The 26,323-nt window shown below is 43.0% G+C and overlaps 1 protein-coding gene across 2 annotated transcripts in view; it reads right to left on the bottom strand.

Annotated features, from left to right (window-relative positions):
- The window catches only part of VAV3 (vav guanine nucleotide exchange factor 3), a 363,312-nt gene extending 338,610 nt beyond the window's left edge, over window positions 1-24,702 (bottom strand). For both annotated transcript variants that reach the window (XM_080800645.1, XM_080800646.1), the window contains exon 1: window positions 24,425-24,702. In XM_080800645.1, the coding sequence (XP_080656771.1) occupies window positions 24,425-24,628 (204 nt within the window). In that variant the 5' untranslated portion in view covers window positions 24,629-24,702. The remainder of the gene's footprint in view (window positions 1-24,424) is intronic.
- Between the last annotated feature and the right edge of the window lie 1,621 nt (window positions 24,703-26,323).

Here is a 26,323-nt window from a genome sequence, read left to right as displayed (position 1 = left end):
CACGTGCTCAAATATCATCACATGTCCCATAGGTTTGTAGCTTTGGTGATTTCAAGAGTGCCCAGTGTGCTGGGTATTCAGTCAGGACATACAGAACAAGAGAAAAAATGAGAAAGATAGAGGTTTTGTCCCTTGTATAACCAGCAGTTCCTTTAGCATGCTCTCACCAAAACTGCAAGTGAAATTGCTATTTTTAAACACTGAGAAGTCAAAATAAATAACCTAATTACCATGTTAATCAGCTCCCTCTCAAAACAAAACAAAAACCACCACTAACAGTGGGAAAGAAAGTATGGATAGTTTGGGATCCCTGTTTTCCTAGATCAATTATACTCACTATGTTACATCCCATTTACATCTTACACATTTGGGGGCATGTTCATTCTTCCTAAAAGGCCCTTCCTCCCCAGACACCAATCACTTCCATTTTTATAATTTCAAAACTTGGCTTAAATGTCCCTGCCACAGTGATACCACATGAATGCCCCTTAGCCTTTTAGCCTCAATGCTCAAACGTTGAAAACTTATGGGATCCAATGAGTAATACTCCTTTTCTCCAACTGACTTTAAAACCAAATTAGACTTACATGTGTGAGTCAGGCAGAGATTTAAAAAGAAAAAAAAAAGTCACCTTTTTATTCTTAAAAAATTTTATTAGGAGAAAGGGCTTAGGTATGCAGCCAAATGAGTTCACTAATACCACTCCTACAACTGAAAAACACCCCTCAAGGGGGCAGATCCTGTTCCATAACTGACCTTAATGGCAGAGAACAGACCAGCATATATCTGCTCTGCAGGCAGGTAGCTCTGAAATACAGGCCCACAGAGGGCTGTCACACAGGCACAACTCCTGATCCCAAAGAGATTACAAATCAGGTAAGTCATTCATCTACTGGAGAAAAGGAAAAGCCAGAGATGTTGCTCAAATGAAAGTCCCTCCTTGTGAAAACATTAATATTCTCCTTAACATCCACTTGAATTTTGTTTTCCTTACTCATTAGACTTCTGGGCTACCGGAGGTGTGTCTGTACCTCAAAGGGGGAAAAAGATCAATCCCCTAGAGGACCCCACTTTCCAATGTGAACCATTGTCATTTGGATAGTTGCTCAGGATCCCAGGAGTAAAGGGGGAAGGTTCCAAAACAAATCAGAGACAACAATCAAATAAAATAATGCTAAGACCATGCTGAATCCCAAGTTGAAATCTATGCTCTATTCTGATTCCAAACTATGCCCTGGCCATGTTGTTCAACATAGGTCACCAAGGGTTCTGAAATGAATTTCATTACAATACTAATAAAACTAAAAAATAAAATGCAACAAATAGCTCGCAAATTTAAATATAAACCTTCCAATCTGAGTTTCTCAATCCAAAAATTAACTCCAAAAATTAAATCCCCTTGCAAATTTAAGTCCACAGATGTTAAATCCCAAAGGAATTAAATTCCAAACTTGAAGTATCTTGCTTATACACATACGAAGTCCAGTCTTGGTCTGAGTTTCCCAGAAAAGCAGGTGGGAAACAAAAAGCTTAGATGGAGATATCTAGTTTGGGAAGTGATCTCAGAGCAGGAGTGAGGGAGCAGGGGGATGGAATTGGGTAAGAAGGGAAGGAACATACAAAGATACACTCCTCAGCTGACCATTACTATTGAGACAGATGCTCAAGACCACTCAACGTCCTAAGGAACCCAATAAAGAGTGCCTCTAAAGTGTCCTCTCTGGGGGCATTTACCCCACTATTCCCATCCCCCATTGGTTAAATGCAGTGAATCCCCTGCTGACTCAATACTTTCTAGTTGCACATACATGTCCTACAAGTTCCATGGACCCCAGTAAGGAGCCCAGAGTAAAAAGGCAGAGGTACAGAGTGTCCCCAAGCAAGGTACCCTCCAGGTACACCTGCAAAGTTCATGGACGCCTGCCCAGAACTGGCCACTGCAGCTGTGGCTGGAATAAGAGGCTAGGCAGAGAGGATTCTGAAGTAGGACATAAAAGGTATCTGAAGTCCACCAGTGTGAAGGGCTAAATTCATCCTTTCAAATTTTCCATTCTGTCCACTTCCACCTGGAGGAGTTCTTGATGCCTTGTGTGGCAGGGGTTTGTTTTTGAGTAGCTTCCAGTTATCACAGAGAATAGTCTCTTCAGGGCCTCTGACACTGATTCAATTTTATCTCCTGTCTTTTTGATATGCGCACACTTCTAAAGAGCTACACGTCACTGGTCCCACACATGTCAAATTGAAAAGAAAATTCAATCCTCAGGCCTCGGAGCAGCTACCCCAAGAAAAAGTCTCTCTGGAACTTGGCATAATCAAGATCCACTGACAGGCTTCCAAAGATACTGGTAGAAACTCCAGGGCATCCAAGAGATGGAAGGTCAACAACAACACAAGCACGATCTTCTGCCAGGACGTCCACAATACTATGCCAAGGGGACAACTATCCTTCGGTAGATGAATGGATAAACAAAGTGTGGTAAAGACACAGTGGATTATTGCTTGGTCTTAAAAAAGGAAATGCTACAACATGGACGGATTAAGGATATCATGCTAAGTGAAACCAGCCCGTCGCAAAAGTACAAACATGGTATGATCCTACTTACATGAGGGACCCAGAATAGTCAAATTCAGAGAGGAAGAAGACAAATGGTAGTTGCCAGGGGCTGGGGGGTGGGGAGGGGCTATTGTGTAATGGGTACAGAGGAGTTTCAATAGGGGAAGAAAAAGTTCTGAGAATAGATGGTGGTTATGGTCCCACAACAATGAATATATTCAATGCCACAGAACTGTACAGTTAAATGCTTAAGTTTGAGGTCACATATATTTTGCTACCAAAACAAACAAACTAAAAAAACCCCTCAGGTAGGGGGCATCTCCAAGCAGGTTAGTTTTGGCCCATGTACGTACATGCTAGAGGGACAATCCCACTAGGCACAGTGTCTTCTCTCTCGAAGAGCAGCACTGAGGTAAACCTGCCTTCTTCCAAGTTCTTTAGTTTGCAGTGATGGCAATCCCCACAAGTCCTAACTAAGGAATCTGTCTTCCCACACCTGCAGGTTCAAGACTTCTGATCTTCCAGTTCGTCCCTGAGCTCCCCCCATTCCTGGCACTCAGGTGCTGACTGTGCACTCTGCCTAGTTGAGTCAGCACCTCCACAAGCTTTCAGAAGCAGGAATTTTTAGTCTTGGGCCATAGTAGGTGTTGCAACTGCCTTTTCTGTTTACTTGCTGAGGGCTGGGGACGACAGCCTTCGAAGGAAGGTTATCCTTTCGTCCTCACACTTGTTCTCTATGAACCAGCAGATTCCAGATCTGTTCCCTACTGTTTCTGAAGCCCAGGTCCCTGGTGGCCTGTGAGGACCTACACCTATACCTCTGCACAGACAACTCCAGATGCAAAATTCCTGCGCATTTTTAGGACCAGTCCTCACTACCTTTTTTGCCAGAAGTTGGGCTTAACCCTTCACATTTAATTTGTCTCTGCCAATCCTGTTTTCTTTTGATAAAGACGCAGAGGCTCCCCTTCCTTCTCCTCCACCTCAGCGTGATCACAGTTGGGTGGAAATGAACAGTTAGAGAGCCCCAGCCAGGATGTTACTCCCACCAGGCCACACCAAACCTAGAATGCACCTCATCTTTCCCAGGCCTTGCAAGTCTAACTCCATGAAGAAGCTGGGCCCGAGCTTTCGGGGCACAGGTGATACCTGCTTGTCCGATGACAGCAATGGGTCACCTTGAAACTCCGCCAGCTCTTCAGTATTTTATGCTGATAACTTGGGGCTTTCCCTCTTAAGTGCAAATTTCCTGTTATTCGTTGGTATTGCTATCCCAGGGCCATCACCACAAGCCCAGTAGGACAGAAAACACTTTATACATAGAAAAAGGTGCCACAAGTAAATGCTTGCCAGACTCCACAATGAAAACAAAGTCCCTTGCATTTCAACCTCTACTGGCCAGAATCTTTAGGCATTCACATGATGCAAATTTCCAGCTGTTCCTACTTCAAACTCTGGCTGAATCTTTAAAGGGGCATTTTGCAATCTCCCAGAATTTTTTGTGAAAACTTTCAGCTCTTTTGCTGTATATCAGTTAGCCCATAACCCTTTCTAAGTAGTACTAGTAGAGTGAATCTCTTGTCCATCCTGGCTTAAGATCTCCTTTTCCTTTCATATCTCACATCTCTGAACCTTTCTCTTGGCTTAGTTAGCCTTTTCAGTCTCTTCCCTTTCGGATAAGGCCAGTAATTCTCCAAACCACTCCAGTTCCTCCTTGATTTCCTTTAAAAAAGAAAAAAAAATCAAAACAAAACAAAAACACGCCTGATCTCTAGCCTTAGTAATCATCTTAATGTTTGGATTTACAATTATTTCATGGACTCATCTGTCTATCTAAAACCAAGAACACAGCATATACTTCTTAACTAAGGAGGTTCCCATTTCTTTTCATTTCTTCATAATAAAATCTGCAACTCTTCTATAGGCGAAACCACAGTTCTAGGATCCAACAGCCTGAACTTAGAGAAATCAACAGATCCAGAGCAAACACAACTTATGTTTCGGTGCGGAGGGACGTGCGGAGGGACTTCTGTTTAAGTATTAAAGTAATGCTTCTTCCCCCCCTAGACAGTATTAGCCCCTCAGTATTAGTTCTGTCAGTTGCTTGACTTTGAGACAAAGACTCTCTACCGAGAGGGTGCTTTCTTGGTCGCCTGTGGTGGGTCGGTTGATGTGGGTTGTAGGATAGGTGGTCTATAACGATCTCAGAAAAACTACACAATTACATAAGATTCGTCCCTCCAGGGCCTTCCTTTGGCACGAAGTAAAAATTAACTGAATGTGGTAAAGCCAATTTATCACTTCCTACCTTGGCCTCAATCACACAATTTAAAAGAGGAACCTCACACAACAGCCTTCTCGAAACATTACTTTTACAGTACAAAGTCCTGGCCAGCAGCTTTGACTAAAACACATAAAAGCAGCAAATGCTAGTCTACCCCCAAATAACTAAAAAGATCAACACCTTCCTCAGCCTCACCTACAGCACCAATCCAAATGGAACCCACAAAACCCAAAGTTTAAGTGCCTCAGCCCACCCACAAAACCCAGCTAGGATCTTCGCACCCTGCGCTTGCTAAGGCCTAAATGCCCATCACAAACATCTGTGCCTGGTTAAGCCACTTGCCTGTGGACTAGACCACCACAAGTTTCCCAGTCCCCAAAGGTCAAAGTAGTAAATGCTCCTCTTCCTACTGAGTGAGGAAGATCTTCAGTGCCTAATCAGAGCTTGGAATACAGTAGGAGTTCAACAACTGTTTGAAGAGTTGAGTGAGTGGAAAAATGAACTCGCCTTCTGAATGAACAAAGCAGTTTTGAACTTGCAGAGGCTAGCGATGTAATACAAAAGAGACTACCTGTCTGCAAACCAAAAGGAAATGATCGGGCATAATCTAATCTCTTAGGAATGTTCATCTTCGTCATTAAGTCCTACTGCAATTTGGGTTAAGATGACTCTCTGCCCAGCCTCCTGAATGGTTCAGGTAACATTACTATGAGTCTCAGATGAGGAGAGTTGGCAAAGATGAGAGACTACTTGATGCTAACCTGTGATTGCTACAATATTTGCCCTCTTCCCTTCTGACTTGCCCTCATTAACATGGAAGATTATATAAGACAAAATCAGGCAAGATCTTAAAAAAAAAGTAGGCAAGATCTAAATTACAAAAACATATTTAGGTTTTTAAAAAGTCTTTGGAAAACACTTCGATATTTCATTTCACAGAGTAATTTGAAATCAAAGACTTTGAACAAATTATACCTAAAATTCTTCTTTATTGTATTTATTGCTAATAAGTTATTATATACCTGTTGCTAAAAAGTTACTATTATATTGATTTATACATTCCCAAAGATTTACTGAGCACTGTGTCCTGGGCATTGTGCTTGTCCCCAGGAATTCAGCAGTGAATGAATCGAGGTGGGCTCTGCCATCATGAGGCTTAGGTGGAACAGGAAGATCAATTCTTAAAACCAGTATTTCGAAGGACGATGAGTTGTATAAATGGAGAATTTAAAAACCAAGAAACAGACAAAATAGCAAGCTCCAAGTCTAGAGGAAAAAGGGTGACAAATTCCAGGAATGGAAAATATCCAACATGGCTGCAGCAGAATGAGCAAGAGAGAAGGGGGTTGAAGCTGCAGAGGACAACAAGGTCAGATCTCAAAGGGCCTTCCTCACCCTCAGAGATGAGGAAGCATTGTAAGAGTTATAAAAAGGTTCACATGATGTGGGTGGGTATGTATGTTGAGATTAATGAAGATGCAGTTGGGAGAATGCACTGGCATAAAGTAGAATATACACAATTAGAAGGCAATGGGCCAAGTGATGGGGGCGGTGTTGAGGGAGCACAGTTGGCTTCAAGAATGACAGAAAGGCTGAGCAGTAAATACTTAGCACCATCTAAGTACTTGACACATATTGTGAGGTGGCTACTTGCATCCGGTTTTACAGATGAAAAAAAAAAAACCACAACAGATTAGTGAGGTTAATTTACTCAAAATCATCCAGTAAATAAGAATCAAACCTAAATGATACCAAAACTTTAGAAATTTCCTCTTAGTCAATTAGAAATACTTCTCTGCAAACCATCAGGCAGCATATTAACAAGAGCTGCAAAAGGTTTATAACCTTTCACCTAGGAGATTCACTTTGGAAAATAAAGTTGAAAGAAATAATCCAAAGTTGGAGAATAATATGTACATGGACACTTACAGTCATGCTACCTATAAAGGAACTGGAAGTAATCCAAATGATTGACTACATAACCAGTGAGCATATCAAGTGGACTATTATTTTCACAGCTGCATACTATTCCATTATCACTTCCTACATGATCCCAAGAAAATTACTGAGTTTTTCCTAAAATTCTTCAACTATAATAATTATGCTCTTGGTGAATCTCTCAAATCTGTAGGGTAACAAGCATTACTAATACTAACCATACTTGTATTTAGTGGAAGGACAGTTATTGTCACTTGCTGATTAAAAGTTTATGATGTGCAAAGCTGAGAGGCAGAAATTTGTCGTACGTTATCTCACCTAATCCCCATGACAAGCTACAGTATGGACAGTGTTATTCCCAGGAGGCCAATGAGGGAGCAGAGAGAGAAGTGAAAGAGCCTACCCTACATTATACAGCTTATTAGTAGCACATCCAGAATGTTAACTGTAAAGACCAGGTTCTTTTCAGTACACAACGCCAACCCCGTTATGAAAGGGAAAATGAAGGTTCACAGAAACTGAGCCAACAGAGGCTCAGAGATCACAAAGCTAATTAGTGATAGAGCCAGAATTTGAATGGGAGTCTATCAATTCCTGGCAGATTGTTTTCTCTTATTATATCACATTTGTCAAATATGAAACCACTAACAGGTAGATAAAACTATGTAAGTTAAATCATTTTTAAACTCAAAATATTGTAAGGCCTTTAAATTAGCCTGAATAAAACAATGGCAGGCAGAATACAACAGAAGAGAAAACTTACCAAAGATCAACAGAATGTTGTTACTCCTAAAGGACTGTGGGAAAAGCCCTATACCATGGAAAGATTAGAGGAGGTGGCAGAAGGAAAGGGTCGCAAATTATGACTAAGTGCCTACCATGCTCCCAGGGCTATGCAAGACATTTTGCCTTTCTGAGCTCATTTGCTCTCCACAACACTGTGCAGGAAGAATTATCCCTATTTCACAAGCAAGGAAACGAAGTTGCTGAGAGATAAAGGGATTTGCCCACAGCTGCTCATCTAGTGGGATGGGATTTGAACTCAGGCCTGTCTGATGCTAAAAATCCATGTTATTTAAATATATCATGCTGCCTGCTGTTACAAGGAAACAGGCGGAGTATGAATTATATTGTTTTTGCAGCCTGTAATTAAGATAAGGGACATAAAATCTGGCATTCTCATTCAACCCATTTTAAAGTTGGTGATAGGAATTCATTCAATAGTCATTCATTCATTCATTCATTCATAGGAGCTCTCATTCTATGCCAGGTACAAGGGTAAAAACAAAGCTGAGGGTGCCTGGGTGGCTCAGTGGGTTAAGCCGCTGCCTTCGGCTCAGGTCATGATCTCAGGGTCCTGGGATCAAGCCCTGCATTGGGCTCTCTGCTCAGCGAGGAGCCTGCTTCCCTCTTTCTCTCTGCCTGCCTCTCTGTCTACTTGTGATCTCTCTCTGTCAAATAAATAAATAAAATCTTTAAAAAAAAAAAAAAAACAAAGCTGAAGAACAAATGGTCCACAATTTTATGGAACACATGATTTTTGGAGAAATAACATGTTTTGATGTTACCATAAATATTCATTCTTGGGAATTTGAAACACTGTTATCTGACTTTAAACAGCAAAACCTCAGCCAGCTCAGGAACGGAGTAATTCTGGGTAGCTAAGTTTCTGGATGTTGGAGGTTTACTCCTTTAAGCAACAGATCTCTCATTTCACAATTGTTTTTTTTTTATAACTGACCCTCGAATAATACAGGTTTGAATATGGGTCCACTTGTATGCAGATTTTTTAAATACATATATGTACAGGACTTTATCTTCCTTATGATTTTCTTAACGCTCTTTCCTGTAGCTTACTTTAAGAATACAGTAGAATGCATATACAAAATGTGCTAATCAACTGCTATTAGTAGGGTTTCTGATTAACAGGCTATTAGTTAAATTTGGGGGATGTCCCAAGTTATGCACAGATTTTCAACTGCACCAGGGATCAGTAGCCCTAAGCCCCATGTTGTTCAGGAGTCAACTGTAATTTTTTCAATGCTCTGTCAATTTTTCCAGGACTTTCTGAGCTCCAAAATCTGACACTTTGCATCCCTATTCCCAAAGGTCCCCCTCTATTACTGGATCCAAGGGATGGATGGCTAGAGGGAGACAGAGAAGAAAGGAGAGAGAGCTGAAGGCAAGAGAGTGAGGCTTTTGTAATAAGTACTCCACAGGACAAATTCTTTTTTTTTTTTTAAGATTTAATTTACTTATTTGACAGAGAGAGATCACAAGTAGGCAGAGAGGCAGGCAGAGAGAGAAGGGGAAGCAGGCTCCTCGCTGAGCAGAGAGCCCAATGCAGGGCTTGATCCCAGGACCCTGAGATCATGACCTGAGCCGAAGGCAGAGGCTTAACCCACTGAGCCACCCAGGCGCCCCCACAGGACAAATTCTGAATTCAATCATTTTCCAATCTTTCCCAAATATTTTGTTTTTGTTTTTAAGGATTAATATGATTTACACTTCTCTTAAGGACCTGGGTCTTAAGTATTCTGTTAGAAGTAATGCACTGTTACTCAGGAAACCAAGTAATCTTTGGCAAATCATTGCATAATCAGAGGGCTCAGACTGCCCATTTTTAAAACCAAGGAGCTGAACTAAAATTACCTCTCAAGACTTTTCCAGCTCCATAACAGTATAACTCTTTGAACAACACAATCAGTTGCTATACTGGTCCAAACAGGACCGTCCTTCCCCAGAGCCCAGTAGACTACGTTGATCAGTTTGGCAGCATTTCTCCACAGTCCAAGATTAATATGGTTTTTGAGTCCATGATTTATAGGGTGTCTTTTGTTTTTGTTTTTGTTTTACTACTGTCAATTTAGCTTTCAGCTGTCCCTCTTCCTCATTTTAACTTGCAACATGTAATCTCACTGGATTTAAAAAACAGGCTTAGGAAAAGGAATGGCACAGTCACTGAGTACCTACTAAGGGCTAAATACCTTATTGCAGTTAATTTCATCCTTACAACATTGCCAACAGATATTTTATAAATGTGAAAACACCAAGATCAGACTGCCCATGGTGCCCAAGATTACAAGTGGCATAGCTAGGATCCAAAGCCAGGTTGATGTATTCAAGGCCCAGGTGCTTTCAACTATACAATGTTTCAACTATACAATAAACATGAGTTTATGAGAAGAGTGTGTAAATGGAAAGTCCTTAGGTTTTAAGTCAGAACCTAGGAACTCTCTAATGGTTAGTGTAAATGAACTTAAGCTTATTGCATTGAAAGAGAATATAAGAATTCTATTTTATCTCTTCTTTAGAGAGATGAGGGTATTATTTTACTATTATTAAACACATTTCTTCATTTAGCTTATTTTGCATAAAACACAGCAAGGTAATTGCCAAATGGGCAAATAGCTTAGGGCTAGCTAGGTGAGAAATTTATATGCATCACTGAAACTGGTGAACCGTTTACTAAACAAGGAAGGAAAAAAATTAGATCCTTTACCAAAGTCTCATTACTCTTGTCTTCACTAAGGTTGTTAAATGGAAATATATATTCAGAAATATTGAGAATTCAATAAGGATTTAACTATCAGAGCCAAATACTCCCAAGAGTCCAGCTTCACATTTTAGAATTTCCAGGAATGAAACTGATCTTAACAGCAATTATGACACATTCTCTCCTTAAATGGGGTCTCTGGAAGCACCCAGATCTTTCATGTTAGTGCTCATTCTGAACTCCAGAGATTTCCTGTTTCCTCTTCACGAGGATAAATTGCTATGTTCTACTGCATCCCCAAGTACAGTTTATGGGAAAACACAAGGTTCTATTTTCAAGTACTGTCATCATAAATCTCAACTCAAGCATTTCTTATGTGGCTGACTGTGGCCTAAGCTTACTAACTTCCTTTAGCCAACAAATGCTTTTTCATATCTGAAGGTCAAATGCCAGGGAATTTAATAATTGTCTGCCAAATCTACATTTTGGAGTATCAATGTGACAGAATTATCCTTTCTCTGTCAGGCACTGCATACATAATTAAGGAAAAGCTGTCTTAACTGAGTGATAATATTACCCAGCCCCTCCCCACCTCATAAAAAGCTTGCAAAAAACAGATGCCATAAGCTGGTTGCAAGAGGGGCTAGGCAGCCTGCTGCCACTGGGAACTGAAAAAGGTGACCTGAGTTTCTGGTTCGTCAGTGGATGTTCACTCAAGCACACCACTGGCCTCTGGAGACCATAAACCAAAAAGAGCACCTCTTGGGTGTGGGGTCCAATTTCCCAGAATCAAAGTTTTCATAACACCTGGTCCTCTCCGGGCTTCTAATTTATTAAACATTCTCTTCAAGACCCAAAACTCTCCCCTAAGAAGGCAGCAAAAATGTGTGCATAAATGTAACTTGTGAAGTTTGGGACAGCTGCTACTCCTAGTAACAGTCACAGTGGTCACCACCATGGGGGGTGGATGGGACAGACCGAGGACAAGATTCAGGAGGACTGGGTGGTAATGATAAAAACCAACTGAACCTGCAGGGACTGAGGGAGAGTTAGGGACTCTGTGTCTAGGATTTAGAGATCTGGAGTCTGACTAGGGGAATAAGGAACCAAGAGGGTGACAGGAGGCGCAGCAAAGAGGCAATGAATGATGAGCACCATGGCCAGCTGTGGTGAAGCTGGGCGGTACACATGAGCTGCTGAGTGAGCTTCTCTGACAACCCTCTTTGGCTTAGAAGCAAAAGCAGGAAAGCCTGTGACGGCACTGAAGGGCAGGGTGACCGCCCCATCTGAGGGCACAGAAGGTGAAGGGAACTGGGGATGAATGTGGAAAGTTTGACCACATATTCAAGCAGGACTCAGGAGGACACAGCCAAAAACAAATGGACCAACTAAGAGAGGTATCAGTCAACAAAGAGCACAAGGAGAATAAAGAATGGTTAAGGTAGGTGTGAGGGACTGAAAAGTGGCAAGTCAGGAGGTTAGAAGCAGAAAGAGAGCAGGCTTTGTACACTGCTATAGATGCCCGTGATGTAGTCTGAATCCCTCTATATGGTCTCTGCTCCCTCAGGATTTAAGATATTCAAGAGAATAGACCATCATCTGATATTACAGGCTATGCACCAAAGTCCTATAATTTAACATCTTCACACCAAATGCAAACGGTGCGGCCATATCCCAGTATTAATGTCATGGAGGATATTTCATCACCCCTCAGAGTAACTGTCCCGCTGGAGACATCGCTGAGGTTTGAATGTCTCTGCACATTCTTCATCTCACACACACTCTCCCCGCCCAGTTTCTTTCTCAAGCCTTCTTCCTCTCCTGTAACCACTCATGTCTCTGTCCTCTTCCTGGTCTCATCTCGCTCACCCAGCTGCATGCACTTTTGCACCTGCCCTGTAGCATCCAATGACTTACTTCCTTTCTGCTTTCTTGCAAAAACCTGACTCTGAGGTCAGATCTGCTTTCTCCCCGCCCCACAAAAGCACAAAGTTCCATGTAATTTATCTTGAGGACTCCAGTACCCTGCACATAGGAGATTCTAGACAAATGTCCGGGGGGAGGACAGAAATGCCTTGAGCCTGGCACACACATTCACATGTCACACCCTGCACATCAGCAAAATTATCAATGCATCCAAAAATGTACTACACCCTACCGAGCATTTCCCCTGCTCATTCACTAATTCCAGTCTCCCTCCCCCACTCCCACCCTGGTTTTATAAAGCCATTTCTGAAGTAAAATCCATGCTGTGTAGTCTAAAAGCCACACTGGATCAGGGACTGAGTTTTATTTACCTTTGAATCCTTAGTATCTACTATAAAATCCAATATTTAGTAGACAAATTGATGGCTTAATCAATCAACATTCATATGCACAAATTCCCATAAAAACAGAACCAAACAGAAAGCAGAAGAGCTAGGAAATTACCAAAAAGCAAATAATCCATGAACTAAATCAGACTCTTAAATAAGTGAAAACTGGTTTCATGAGTTCAGACATTTCTCTTGGAAATACAGTAAACTTCAGTGCAAGGTAATACAATGTCACTGTGCATTTGCAGGGCAGGCCTGGTTTCCCGAACATGTTCCCAGGCATTTCCTCACACAATGCACCATCTAAGCACTCAGCTTGATAGCAGGAATGATAAACTTCACAGCATTTGGAATTAGGACAACTGGACTCAAGTCCTGTCTTCACCACTTCCTGTCTGTGTGACCTTGAGCAAAGTCCTTTAGCCAGTGTACACCTCTATTTCCTACTCTGTAGAAGAGTGATAAGATCTTGTTCTTCTTGGCTCTTAGACTCATAAGGCTCAAGGATGTGGGAGAGGAGGAAGGAAATCAAATCTTGCTGAGTACCTACTATGCCCCAAGCATTTTACAGAAATTATTTAATTCTCACCACAATCCTGCAAAGTAGATTTTAGAATTTCTTGCCTATGAGGAAATGGAGACTCAACAAGTAAAATGATTTTCCCAAAGCCATAAGGTCCCATGCCAGAGCTGGGATTAAAACATTTCCCTCTTGCCCCAAACCTCTCTTCATGAAACCATAATGTCTTCTTAATGAGGTCTAAATATGCATAAAAAATGTTAGCTGCTATTCAGCATATTATTGATATGTCAGTATTTGCTATTATTGCTGTAAGTATGGAAGGCAGAGACAAAGAAGCAGCTACTTGGTAAGGCTGCATGTCAGAGAGAGCTGTGCCTCTCAGGTCCTCTGACTCCTGGCCTGAAGCCTTTTCATTAAACCATATTGCCCCATGCTCCCAAGAAAAGACTCCTGACATTAGTGGGCACAGAGGCAAGATGCTTATTTATTCAAGCCAGCTGTTACTGACCTATTTTAAGACAAGTACTTTGAAAATCATGGAAGGTGAGTATCAAGTGCCTCACTGACTATTCCATATTAATTGACCCTTTAGAGAACTCCCATGTGAGCAGCATATCCTGCTGGCTTCCTGTTAAGCAAGCAACTCAAAGGCTGACTACAATTCTTGCAACACAGATTTTGAAAGCACATGCAGTTAGCAGCACAAAATTCTAAAATAATTTTCTGTGAAAATCCATAGTATCTACTTCTTTTCTCTTCATGGTTCTGTCCACTAGATGCTTAAGATTGGGCAAAGGCAAAATGCAAACTTGTGACTGGCCTTCACACAATGCAGGATCTATGTTAATGGGACAGGGGGTATAATATTCTAAACAACATTGTAAATAATAGGTATCCATGCATTTAGAAGAAGAATGGCTATAATACAGAAAAAAGGGGGGAATAAAAGACAACCATTTGAAAGTCTGCTATTTACAACAATGATGTTCCTGCTGCCCAGAGAAATGTAGGCACTCCTGACCCCACTCAGGGGTACAGCATAAAAACCACGTGCTCAGGACCAGGGGTTACCAGGCACAGTATTAAAAGGCCAAAAAGGGGGGGTGCCTGGGTGGCTCAGTGGGTTAAGCCTCTGCCTTCAGCTCAGGTCATGATCTCAGGGTCCTGGGATCGAGCCCCACATCTGGCTCTCTGCTCAGCAGGGAGTCTGCCTACCCCCCCTCCACCTGCCTCTCTGCCTACTTGTGATCTCTCTCTCTCTGTCAAATAAATAAATAAAATCTTTAAAAAAAAAAGGCCAAAAAAGACCAGCTACAATCATTCTCCTGCCCTCTCATTAACTTTCCTCAGTTTTTCTACCCGATTTTATTTCTTTTCCCCATCACAAACCTGTCAGAGGTCAATCTCCCATTTTACACTGCATAAGATGATAAAGGTGTATAAAATCATCCTGTTGCTACATTCAGTACCCTGAAACCAGAATTACTCAGTACCTAGTATGGAGGTGCTGTTATTGATAACCACAGAGCCAATCTGAGGATATTCCTCTAAAGCAAAGGCTATAAGAGAACCAAACAGCAGGGAAAAAGAAACTGACTACCATTCACATGCAGGTGTGCCAAAAGCCTTGATGAAGGAACTCAGCATCCTGCCTCCACCCTGCCGGGTTTGTTAGTACAGATTTGTACTAAACTAAACTCCTCTCAGCCTTGGAGAGTAGCTCTCACATGGGGGTAACTAACAGCGATGGTTTCATGGTGGTGTGACAAGGACAATTCACGGGAAGTGTTAACATGCCTTGTAGGTTTCTGCAGTACTAGAAGTCATAAGCACAGTAAAAGTCATTAACACTTGAGTATTTGTTACATGCCAAGTGCAGAGCTAATTCATTCATTCAGTCCTCAGAGCCACCCTAAAGCGTAGGTTCTTTTATTACACTTATTTATTTATTTTTTAAGATTTTATTTATTTATTTGAGAGAGGGAGAGCACGAGCAGGGAGAGGGAGAAGCAGGCTCCTCGCCAAGCAGCCTGACATGGGGCTCGATCCCAGGACCTTGGGATCATGACCTGAGATGAAGGCAGCTGCTTAACCGACTGAGCCACCCAGGCGTCCCACACCTATGTTAGGTAGGAGGAAGAACAACAAACGGTTCTAGACCCTTTCTGATGGTCAGTCAGGTGGTCACATAGTAAAGTAATACCTATTTGTAACGCCTTCCAATAAGCAGATGTTTGACTTTTAATAACATAGTGCCAAGTACAACTTATTAAAAGTTATAGGTATGTTTGAAAAGGTAAACAAAGTTATCGTTTCCCATCCATCCATGAATTTAGTTTATGGCTATTTATGTGTATCATGTAGGAATCTTGGTGTCAATTTTTAGAGATGTACATAAATGAGCAAGCCCATGGCAGCCTCCAGCAGGTCACAGACTGGAAGGGACACAAAGTATTGCTCCGCCTGTGTATGTTACACAGTGTGGCACAAAGCTGTAAATGATCAGCAAGGGTGACTCCTGAACTCTCTTCAGTCACACAAATAAGGACATTCAAGCGGAGAAGTGGGCACAAGCAATAACACAGGACATTGAGCAGCACAGTTCATTTGAGAAGCCACAAAAAGTTCAGGAGCACAGAGAAGAAAGTGTTGAGAGGTACAGCAGACACCTCTAGCCGACTAGACAACAGGTACTTGCGTGCTTTTACTAAGGAACCTGGATTTTAACCCATTGTCCATAAGGAACCACTGAACAGTTATAAGGAGGCTGACTGACCATTTTCCCCAGCAGTGCAGGTAAACCCTAAAAATCCTCAGTCACTCTCCATCACACCCAATGTCCAAACAAGCCTCTGTGGCTCTACCTTGAAAATAGATCTTGACTCAAATGAGGGAACGAACAGCATTTGTACATTCAAATGGTAAGATCCAGAAGAGGACAGATGATGCAGGAAAGCTCAGGGATAGAGTGACAAAGGAACTGGCCTTCACTAGGAACACTGATAATCCGCCCATAGAACAGGAGAGAAAGCATCATCTATGGGCACACATGCAAAAAGGGGAGACGGAGGAAGCTCTCCTGATTGCCTGTTTTCTCAGTAGACTAGGAAGCAAGGTCACCAGAAAAGAGGGAAAAATGGAGACAAAGATGGAGATTCAAGAAGAAAAAGTACCAGGAGCGGGGAGGATGGGCAAAATGGATGAAGGGCAGTGGGAGATACAGGCTTGCACTTATGAAATGAGAAAGTCACAGGGATGAAAGGTAGAGCATAGGGATTATAATCAATGGTATTGTAATAATGTTGTATAGTGACACATCATAGCTACGCTTGTGTTGAGTATAGCATAATGCATAGACTTGAATTTCTAGGTTATACACTTGAAACTAATGTAACATTGTGTGTCCAGAAAATGTCCAAGTAGTCATCTAGGAGAGTCAGAAAGTGAATGGTCAAAAGAAAAAGAGTGAATGGTCTAGGGCAGTTCTCAGACTTTTTGGTCTCAGGATCTTGTTACACTCTTAAACTAATGAAAAAAATAGTTACTGAGAACCCCCAGCAGCTTCTGTTTACAGGGGTTATATCTATCAACATTTAACATACTAGTGGTCTCAACTGAGAAATCTTTAAAGTATCTATAAGCACATAATTCATGGTCCATCCCAGCAATGACATCAGCAGTGTCATGCAGCCTTTGGAAAACTCCACTCTACACTTGTGAGAAAATTAAAGAAAAGGCAAATAATGTATTATTAAAAAAAAAGACTGTTGACTCTATGGAACTCCTAAAGGTATCTATCTCTGAACCCCTACCAGGATTCTCCAGACCTTACTTTGAGAACACCTGGTCTAGAGAAACGGAATCAGATGGCTGGGTAGCCTAGAGTGTCCCACTGAAGTTAGGGACCATGAATTTAAAGTGACAACAGTCTGACTGTCCCAGGTTTTCCTCCATCAGATCCAGGAGCCACATTGCAGGAAGGAGTAAGTGGAGAGTTGGATTTAACCTGGGTTGCACTTTACTCATATGATTATCACAAATCAAGCTGGAATTGTCACGACTGCAGTATTTAAGCTAAGGAGGAAGGAAATGAAGACATGAAGGCAGTGAAGAGGTGGTAGAACCAAGAGTTCAAAAGATTGTTGGATTTTAGGTATTAGAATAAGCCGGAAAGAAAATAGTTTAAGAGAATAGGATGCTTGACACTAAATACAGACAGTAACTAATAATAGCTTCAAACTCCACAGCTAAAACTAAATGTGCTCCCCTTCCCTCTGAAATCTGCACCTCTTCTATATTGCCTCCCCAAGTCCCCCCATCAGCCCAGCCTGAAACACAGGCTCATTCTAGCCACAGGCTCCTAGCTCTCACTGCATCAAAGAGACCCAAAGCCCTGTCCATTCCAACTCTCCATCATGTCCATCTTTTTGTCCTCCTCTATCCTTTCTGTCCCACACTTTCTCTGGCATGGCATTCACTGGCCCCCTCTCCCCCTGACTGAACTTCAGCAGCAGCCTTGCTCTCGTCCAATTCTCCCCCATCAAGCTCATCCTTCCCTCTGCAGGGGGGTGCACTTCGCACAATGAAGTCTGATCCTGTGATTGCCACCACTCCAACCGTGAAATGATTGTACCAGTAGAGGTGGAGGTAACAGACAGGCAGGTATAGGCTATCAGTAGGAATTTGGGGTCCATCGAGGTATGAAAAGTAGGTAACATTATAGTGACATGAGAAGACAGAAGAAAGAAAATAGGAACAAAGACAATGAAGGAGGCAATTCAAATTCTATGGAATGTTTAAAGAGAAACCAGCAAAGGAAACAAGGGGATAGTAAAAGCAATGAGCAAATGAGGAATGTGCAGTGTGGTAGGAATCAAGGAAGAGTTTCAAAAGGAACAGAAAAGGCCATGTCAAATGCCATAGAGAGCTTAAGAAAAATGATTTTGAAAAGGGTCTGTTGTATTTGAAAATTAGGAAATTGGTATCCATACTGAATCAAACCCGTCTGCATTACCAACATGATACAGTTTTCCCCCATCCACAACACAAGACACACCCACTTTTCCATTTCTTTCACCCTGACAGCCTTGGGATTATACCTCACCAATCGTCTCACAATGCTTTATCCTTTATCCCAGGCTCTGGTTCCTAGAGAGTCCAAGGTAAGCCATCAAGTATGCCTACAGAACAAGAGCTTAAGATGCCTTAATAGGACTTAAGAGCTAAGAGCTCTTTTCGTAAGTATAAAATTCAAATTCTTTTGGATAAGAAAGCAACCCTCTAGATCTCTTTTCTTTTCCAATAGCCATCACCACAGCAACAATACTCCCAGAGAGGGGTCATGCTTGTATAGCTCTCTGTGTTGATCCTCTTCCTTCTACCTGCTCTTCTCCAGTGGGGTGTTTGTCCATCACACACCAGATCTGTTGAATCATCAAAAAATTTCATTTTTGACAGCCCATCTTCCATCCTTGTCTTACTTGATCTATCAGCAGCATTTGACAGGTCTGCTCATACTATCTCCCAGAAACACTTTATTCACTTGCTCTCCACACTCTTGCTGTCTTCCCTCCTGCCTCATGGCCATTCCCTCTCAATTCCTTCATAGGTTCTCATCCTACTACCCTTGACACATGCGCAGGCCCAATGGCTCTGTCCTTTGACCTTTTCTTTCTAGACCGCTCCCTATGTGATATCATCAGGGCTCATGATTTTAAATACCACCTATACCTTGATGACTCCAGAATTCACATCTATATACCCAACTTCTCCACTGTCTGCTCAGCATCTCCACCTAGATGTCTACAGGGCATTCCAAACATAACTGGCTCCAGATCTCCCTGTCCTCTTCAGATATCCACCAACAGCTATCTTGCTCCAGTATTCTCCCTCTCAGTAAGGACAATTCCATCTTTCCAATTTCTCTGGCCAAAATTTTGGAGTTATTCCTGGCTCCCCTCTCCTTCTCATATACCTAAATTGGCTCCATCAAGAAACGCCTGCTGACTCTCCCTTCAAAACATATGCAGAACTGAACTATTTCTTACCATCGGCCCTGTTATTGCTCTCACCAGAGCTGCCATCATCTCTTGCTGCAGTGACTGTATTAGCCTGACTGTTTCTATTCTTGCTGTTCTATAGTTTATTCTCAGCACATAGCCAGAGTGACCCTGTTGAAAAGGTAAGTGAGGTCAGGGGACTTTCCATTTCACTTAGAGTGGAAAGTCAAAGTCCTTACAAAGACACATTAGTCTTGCGGCGCCCGGGTGGCTCAGTGGGTTAAAGCCTCTGCTTTCGGCTCAGGTCATGATCTCAGGGTCCTGGGATCGAGCCTCACATCGGGCTCTTTGCTAGGCAGGGAGACTGCTTCCCCTTCCTCTCTCTCTGCCTGCCTCTCTGACTACTTGTGATCTCTGTCTGTCAAATAAATAAATTTTAAAAATCTAAAAAAAAAAAAAAAAAAGACACATTAGTCTTAATTACAAGGACACATTAGTCTTAAAAATCTGGCTCCCATTTTCTGACTTCATCATGACCACTCTTTCCTACACTCACTCTCCTCCAGCCACAATGGCCTCGTTATTCCTCCAATATACCCATCATTCAAACGACCTCAGAACCTTTGCACTTGGTATACCTTCTGCCAACAGTAATCTTTCAAACATCCATACTCCTGCATTCCCTTACTCTTCAGGTCCCTCCCTGGTCAACTGTCACCTCTTCAGAGAAGCCCTTCTTGCCTATCTTCTATGAAATTGAATCACATTTTGCTCTAGTCCCTTACTGGTTTGAAATCTCTTTACAGGACATATTATACAGTCATTTCTTTATTATCCATTTCCCCCACTAAAATATAAATCCTTTTAGGGCAGGAAATTTGTTGCCTTTGTTTACTGCCCTAAGCCAGTATCTACAACAGTGCCTGGCACATAGAACCAGATATTTGTTGAAAGAACTCTGAATGCCTGAATAATTCATTTTAAGAAAATTCAAAGTTCACCGATACCATACACAGTAGCCAGTAAATTCAAATGTATTACTCTCATTGAAGGACATAGAGAAAAATTTTCCATTACAAAATAGTAAGATTAAGATAATCTCATTGATAGATCTATGATTGGTTATAGGCATTCACAGAGACCTTCTTAGCCACTAAGAAGGACATCAAGGCTACAGTCCATGCCCTTTCACAATGTACCCCCAATACAACTATGACAGATAGGCTCTTCTCCCCCCAGAACTGTTCATGCGCTTTATATCCTAGCTAGAACACCCGTTTGGATGAAAAATAAATCCAGATGCCAAATATCTTGGACTTTTATTAATCATCTAGATTTTATTTATTCTTCATAAAAGAAATGTGTTAAATGGGTGACTAAATACTGATTTGTGTCTACCCCTTTAATTCATTTTAAACAAATTCTAAATCAAGGTTTTAAAAAAGTACTTTTTAAAAGATTTGATTTATTTGAGAGAGAGCATAACGGGGGTAGCAATGTAGAAGGGCAGAGGCGGAGGGAGAAGCAGACTCCCTGCTGATTAGGGAGTCCCAACTTGGGGCTCAATCCCAGGACGCTAGAATCATGACCTGAGCCAAAGACAGACAGAGGCTTAACTGACTGAGCCACCCAGGTGCCCCATAAAAAAAGTACTTACTTCTGAACTGAACAAGATCCTACTTTTACCAACATAGCAAGACCAAAAAGAGGCAGATAAACAGCCAGTAAGAATATGAGACTGGGATCCCATTTATAATTCTATTTTGAAGGATAATTAACTTAAAACCTCAAGATTCAAACCTATAATTGAGTAATTATTCGCTGTGTTTTTTGGTTTTTTTTTTTAATCCAAACTAGGTAGAAGACAAATAGTAAGAGAATGGAAGAAATCACACTCAGAAAAATACTTTTAGTATAAGAGGCTACTCATTTTATAGACTCTTACCGGATAATTAAAAACCACCAATATGCAAAACATCAACAAACTAAAATTTCCTTTGTCCATGTTTGTTCAGTCTCAAATGCCACAAGACTCTGAAGTGAAAACTTCTAGTTATTTCCTGGCCTAGAAAATCATGTGCTATAAGGAAATTCAAATTAATATCTTCCATAAAACCTATATTGGCGGGACAGAATGACTCTTAGATACCAGAAACAGCAAAAGCCACAAGTATTAATAATGACATCTAAACTCAGAGCAATGAAGTATGCTGGGATGCCTGTCAGGATTTCACTAGGTTACTAGGTTATTCACTATACAATAGGAATATTGCTGATGGGGTAGGAGTCTTATAACTAGAAGCAGCTAAGAAGATGGGAGCCGTTCAATGCAGAAACAGAGATGTCAGCCCAAAGGGGTTTATACACCTTCCGATTGTTCTAAAATTTTGATTGCAACCTATTACTCTTAGAATGACAGCAGGAGGTGGTGCCTGGGAGGCTCAGAGGGTTAAAGCCTCCGCTTTTGGCTCAGGTCATGATTCCAGGGTCGTGGGATCGAGCCCTGAATCAGGCTTTCTGCTCAGAAGGGAGCCTGCTTCCCTTCCTCTCTCTCTGCCTGCCTCTCTGCGTACTTGTGATCTCTGTCAAATAAAAAAAAAAAAAAAAAAGGAAGAATGACAGCAGGAAAAAACAATGTTTTAAGTAATTTTACTAATAATGAACACTTATTAAGTGCTGGGCACTATAAGCATGTTAAATAGGTCACCCTGTTTAATGAAACCATTAATAAGTGTCATTTAAGGATTTAATGACAATCTGGATAACACAAACTCATCTGTCCGGCACTCAGCTGTTCAGCAACCTCCTCTCTCTGCAATGTGGTCAAGAACCAAGAAAGCAAGGACAGCCAGCCATCGTCATATTCAGGTACTAGCCTTCAAGGGTTCACTGTTACAAAAAGCCCTCACCCACAGGACATTACAGAGAAAACTGCATTGAATTTGGAGCCAGAAAGCTCAGGACTGGACAGGCTTAAAAACCCAAAAGCAAAATAGCCTAAGGAAAGTCATTCAGCTGTTTACCTCATTATAACCTGATGACTTATCTGACAGCACAGTGTAATAATTCCTTTAGGGCAAGGATCCTGATGTGTTCATTGTGGTACCCCCAGTAGGGAATCAAGTTCTTGGAGCATCATATGTGCTCAATTTTCATTAATGATGCTCCTTGGGTATCAAAAAGATTACACTGACTATATTCAACAAAGAGCAAAAACACACTTGAAAACATTTTCATCCACTGTTAACATTCAAATAAAGGTTAGAAGATTAAAAGAGGGAGATCCTCAGCTGTCCAGAGAAATGGATTATTGAGAACTTATTGAACAACCCCTGAGGGTTCCAGGAAACTGAAGTTTCAGAAGTGCACACAATACTGTGTTCCCTGCTGGTGGGCCGAAGCATCCTGACTCATACCACCTTCTGAGGTATAAGCCAGGTGGGAAACAGTGATCTGTAACCTCGAGCAACTGCAGCTCCCTATAGAACTTTGCTCAGAACAGCAGCTTCCAGCTTCATGGAAATGTCTGTTAATCCCCTTAACAGCAGACACTTGGCTAGCTCAGTGGGTTAAGTCTCTGCCCACTCAGGTCATGATCCCAGGTCCTAGAATCAAGTCCCACACCCTCTGGCTCCCTGCTCAGTAGGGAGTCTGTTTCTCCCTCTCCCTCTGCCCCTCCACCTGCTTGTGCTGTTTCTCGGTCTGTCTCAAATTAAAACAAAACAAAACAAAACAAAACCTTAATAGGATGTCCAGAATTGAGACAACTCTGAAGAGGTCCACAGATCAGGCAGTCAACACCCAGGATTATGGGAAAGTAGGAAATAATTTATCTCACTTCTAAAATCCTATTGTTGGGGCGCCTGGGTGGCTCAGTGGGTTAAAGCCTCTGCCTTCGGCTCAGTCATGGTCCCAGGGTCCTAGGATGGAGCCCCGCGTCCAGCTCTCTGCTCTGCGGGGATCCTGCTTCCTCCCCCTCTGATTCTCTGCCTGCCTCTCTGCCTACTTGTGATCTCTGTCAAATAAATAAATAAAATCTTAAAAAAAAATTCTATTGTTCTCACCACGTACAATCATGTTCTGTTTGGGGGACTGCTAACCAGCCGACCAAAGGCAGATAGGATAGGAGGTAATAGATACAGAATTTTAGGTGCAGAGGGGCCCTGATGAAACACTGACATGAAGAAGAGATGAATGTGTGTGCTCTAACTTTAAATACATAATTATTCAATTTCATGAAGTCAGTTTCATTGTAAAATGCACTGCTGTGGCTGCCCAGTAGCTGAGGCACTATCATTCAGGATTAATGATTAAAATATGTCCTGGAGGGGAGGACTCCTCTCTTTTAAATTGAAAATGATTTTTCTTATTACAAAGAAAATAGATGTGAATGGTGTTTACGATCTTTCTGCGTGGAAACTTTCTAACAGGACCACGAAATTATTACTCTGAGCTGTGACTTTTGAGTTGACTGTAGGATGTACACAGACCCTCCCGCCCCCCAGAGTTTTTGTTGTTGTTGTTGTTGTTGTTGTTGTTGTTAAATCCCTCTAAGAGGCGCGTCCAGGCAAGGCTGGAGGAGCCGAGCATGCACTCCGCCACCTGAGCAAGCTCTGAATGAAGGAAAGCATAATCTCTAGCGAAACTTCTTGTTTCCTGTCGCTGCTGAGAGAGGTTGGACTCGCTCCTTCTCACATGGCTTAAGAAGAGCTGTAAACACAGCCTAGCTCGCCAGCTGGTCACAAGCTCAGGGGGCTTTCAGGGACAACCACTGCATGGTGCTCCCTTTTCCTCCCTTTGACCAGTGTCATTCCTGTACAGATAACGGTACCGGAACGCCCTCCACTTCCTAGAGTCATTTATGTTATGGTTCCTCTTTCAAGAAAACATGGGGATGAAACGCAAAGTAGAACAGACTAAAAGCAGAATGACCGCAGCATCTCGGTTTATCCCTCACCATTGTTATTGTAAAAGAACTGGATCAAATTCCTTTTGTTGCCCTACACATGCACAAACGCACGAAAGTAGGTGAAGGAAGGGCACCCTAAGACAGTTTTGTTTTGTTTTTTTTCTCCGCCTCAAGAGTCTTTATGAAATCCTGATACCATCTCCGGACGCAGGACTTCAGCATTCTGCTAAAGACCTAAACCATTTCAAGCCAAGGTACGAAAAGCCGAAGCGATCCCCAAAGCAGAAGGCTGGGAGGCAGGGCAAGCTGAGCGCACCTAAATGTTTGCATTTACACAAAGAAATTAGCCGGAAGATTAATGCGAGATGCCGGCTGGAGGCGGAGGCGCCAGCGCCGGCTCCCTTACCTGGGACATCTGCGGCCTCAGGTTGATCTCCTTCAGGTTGATGGAGTGCGCCCGGAGATTGTTGAGCAGTTGGCAGAGCAGGACTCCATCGCGGAGGGTCTGCGCCAGGTCGAACACCTGCGCCGAGTCCCAGGTCACACGGTGGTTGGCGGGCAGCACCTTGCAGTGGATGAGCCACTGCGCGCACTGCTTCCACGGCTCCATGCCCGACGGCTCCGGGACACGGCCCGGCCGGGGCAGGCGGCAAGGATGCAGCCGCCGCCGCGGTTCCTCCACGCCCCGCCGACGCTAGCCGTGGCCGGCCCCTGCCCTGCGGGGGTGCGGGGGAGCGGGCGCCGCGGCCGGCTGGTCTGGGGCTCCGCGCGGGGCTCGGGTCCGGTGCCGGCCCGGCTCCTCCTCCGCCCGGCCGCCGCTGCAGCGAGTCTCTCGCGCTCTCGGTGCGCCCCGGCCGGCTCCGCGGCGGCGGCGGCGCACAGGCTTCCGACTCGCGAGCCCGGCGCCCGGCGACTGAGCATGCCCAGCGCGCCGGCCGGTCTCGCAGCCGTCTGCGAGTCCCCAGAGGCGCGGTGGGAGAGCGCCGCCGCCCCGGCCTGGGGTCGGTGCCCGGGGCGGGGGATCCTAGCGCCCCCGCCTACCGCGCCCGCGGGTTTGCGGAGCGTACACCCCTACCCCCACCCCCGCGGCGTCTGGGGATTTCCCCTCGGGTCGGCCTCCCGGTTCGGGGAAAGTGGGGCTGAACACTGTAATACACAGGGGTTCCTACTGGGACTCCCCTCCGGTGGCGACTGCAATTTTTTAAAGGGTCCGAGGGGAGCGAAAGATTAATTGGGGCACGAGGACTCCCCCGAGAAAAGAGATAAGGACCCAGAGCATCTTGAGAACGCAGTGCTGTAAGTTTTAAAGATCGTCACCCCTCTCTGCTTCCCATTCTAACCCCTAAATTGTCTTCCTGCAGGTAATTCCTGTGTCTCCAAGTTAGTTGCTGGTAAGGAGGTTTTTGGCACCTTAAAAGTGTATGTGGAGACGCCTGCAGAAACCTGCACCTAACCCCGAGCCTATTTCGACGCCAGGTGTTTTTCACTTAGAGACGGCTTCGCTCTCAGACCCGTAACTTGCTCATCACCGCAGCCCTGGCGATTTCCTGACGCACAGAAAGCTGCGGGGGACAAATAGGCCAGTGAGACGCCCATGGAGCGCAAGCTGGCAACTGCGCATGCGCTGGTGATCCGGGACCAGGTTGGAGAATAATTAGCATAGGTCCTCAGTTAGCAGAGTTGGAACATAACCCCAGAACTCCGAGCTGACTGAAGCAGTGCATTCACATTTCTTACATCCTTTGGGGACTCCTAACTGGGCCCCTTTTACTCCCACTGCCCTCAGAACCAAAAACGTTTAAACTATTCATGGCAAGATGCTACCACATTGAACTCTTACTGTTCTGTATAAATGTGGTCGTGGCTCGCCCTTTCCAGATGTATCCTTTTAAGTTTGAAACTAAGAAGTGGGATTTCAGATTTTTATTTTATTACACTTTCGTAGCTCAAATTTTCTATTATGAACCATATTAATTTTATAAGAAAATGAAAATGTTATTTTTTTAAAGTATATCTGCTCTGTTAAGGACAGAGACTGTGCTCTTTTCCATTAGTCTGTGAAAATCGTAGCACACTGTGTACACTGAGCGTTAAAACAATAAATCAGCTGGAGGATTTCCTTTCCTTACATGCATCCTTCCCCAGCAATTTCCCCTTGTGTTCAATCCAGATTACATCAATGGCACCATGTTTCCTAAACTACAATTTTGGCAAATAAATCATACTAAACTTTGCATATTTTTAGAAACAAAATCCAACACATCTGGATCACCATGTAATACACAACCTTGCATAAAGAGAAAAT

The sequence above is a fragment of the Martes martes genome (genome assembly GCF_963455335.1).
Source record: "Martes martes genome assembly, chromosome: 4".
Taxonomy (NCBI): Eukaryota; Metazoa; Chordata; class Mammalia; order Carnivora; family Mustelidae; genus Martes; species Martes martes.
The sequence above is the reverse complement of the archived record's forward strand: the minus strand, read 5'-3'. Positions and strand labels throughout refer to the sequence as shown.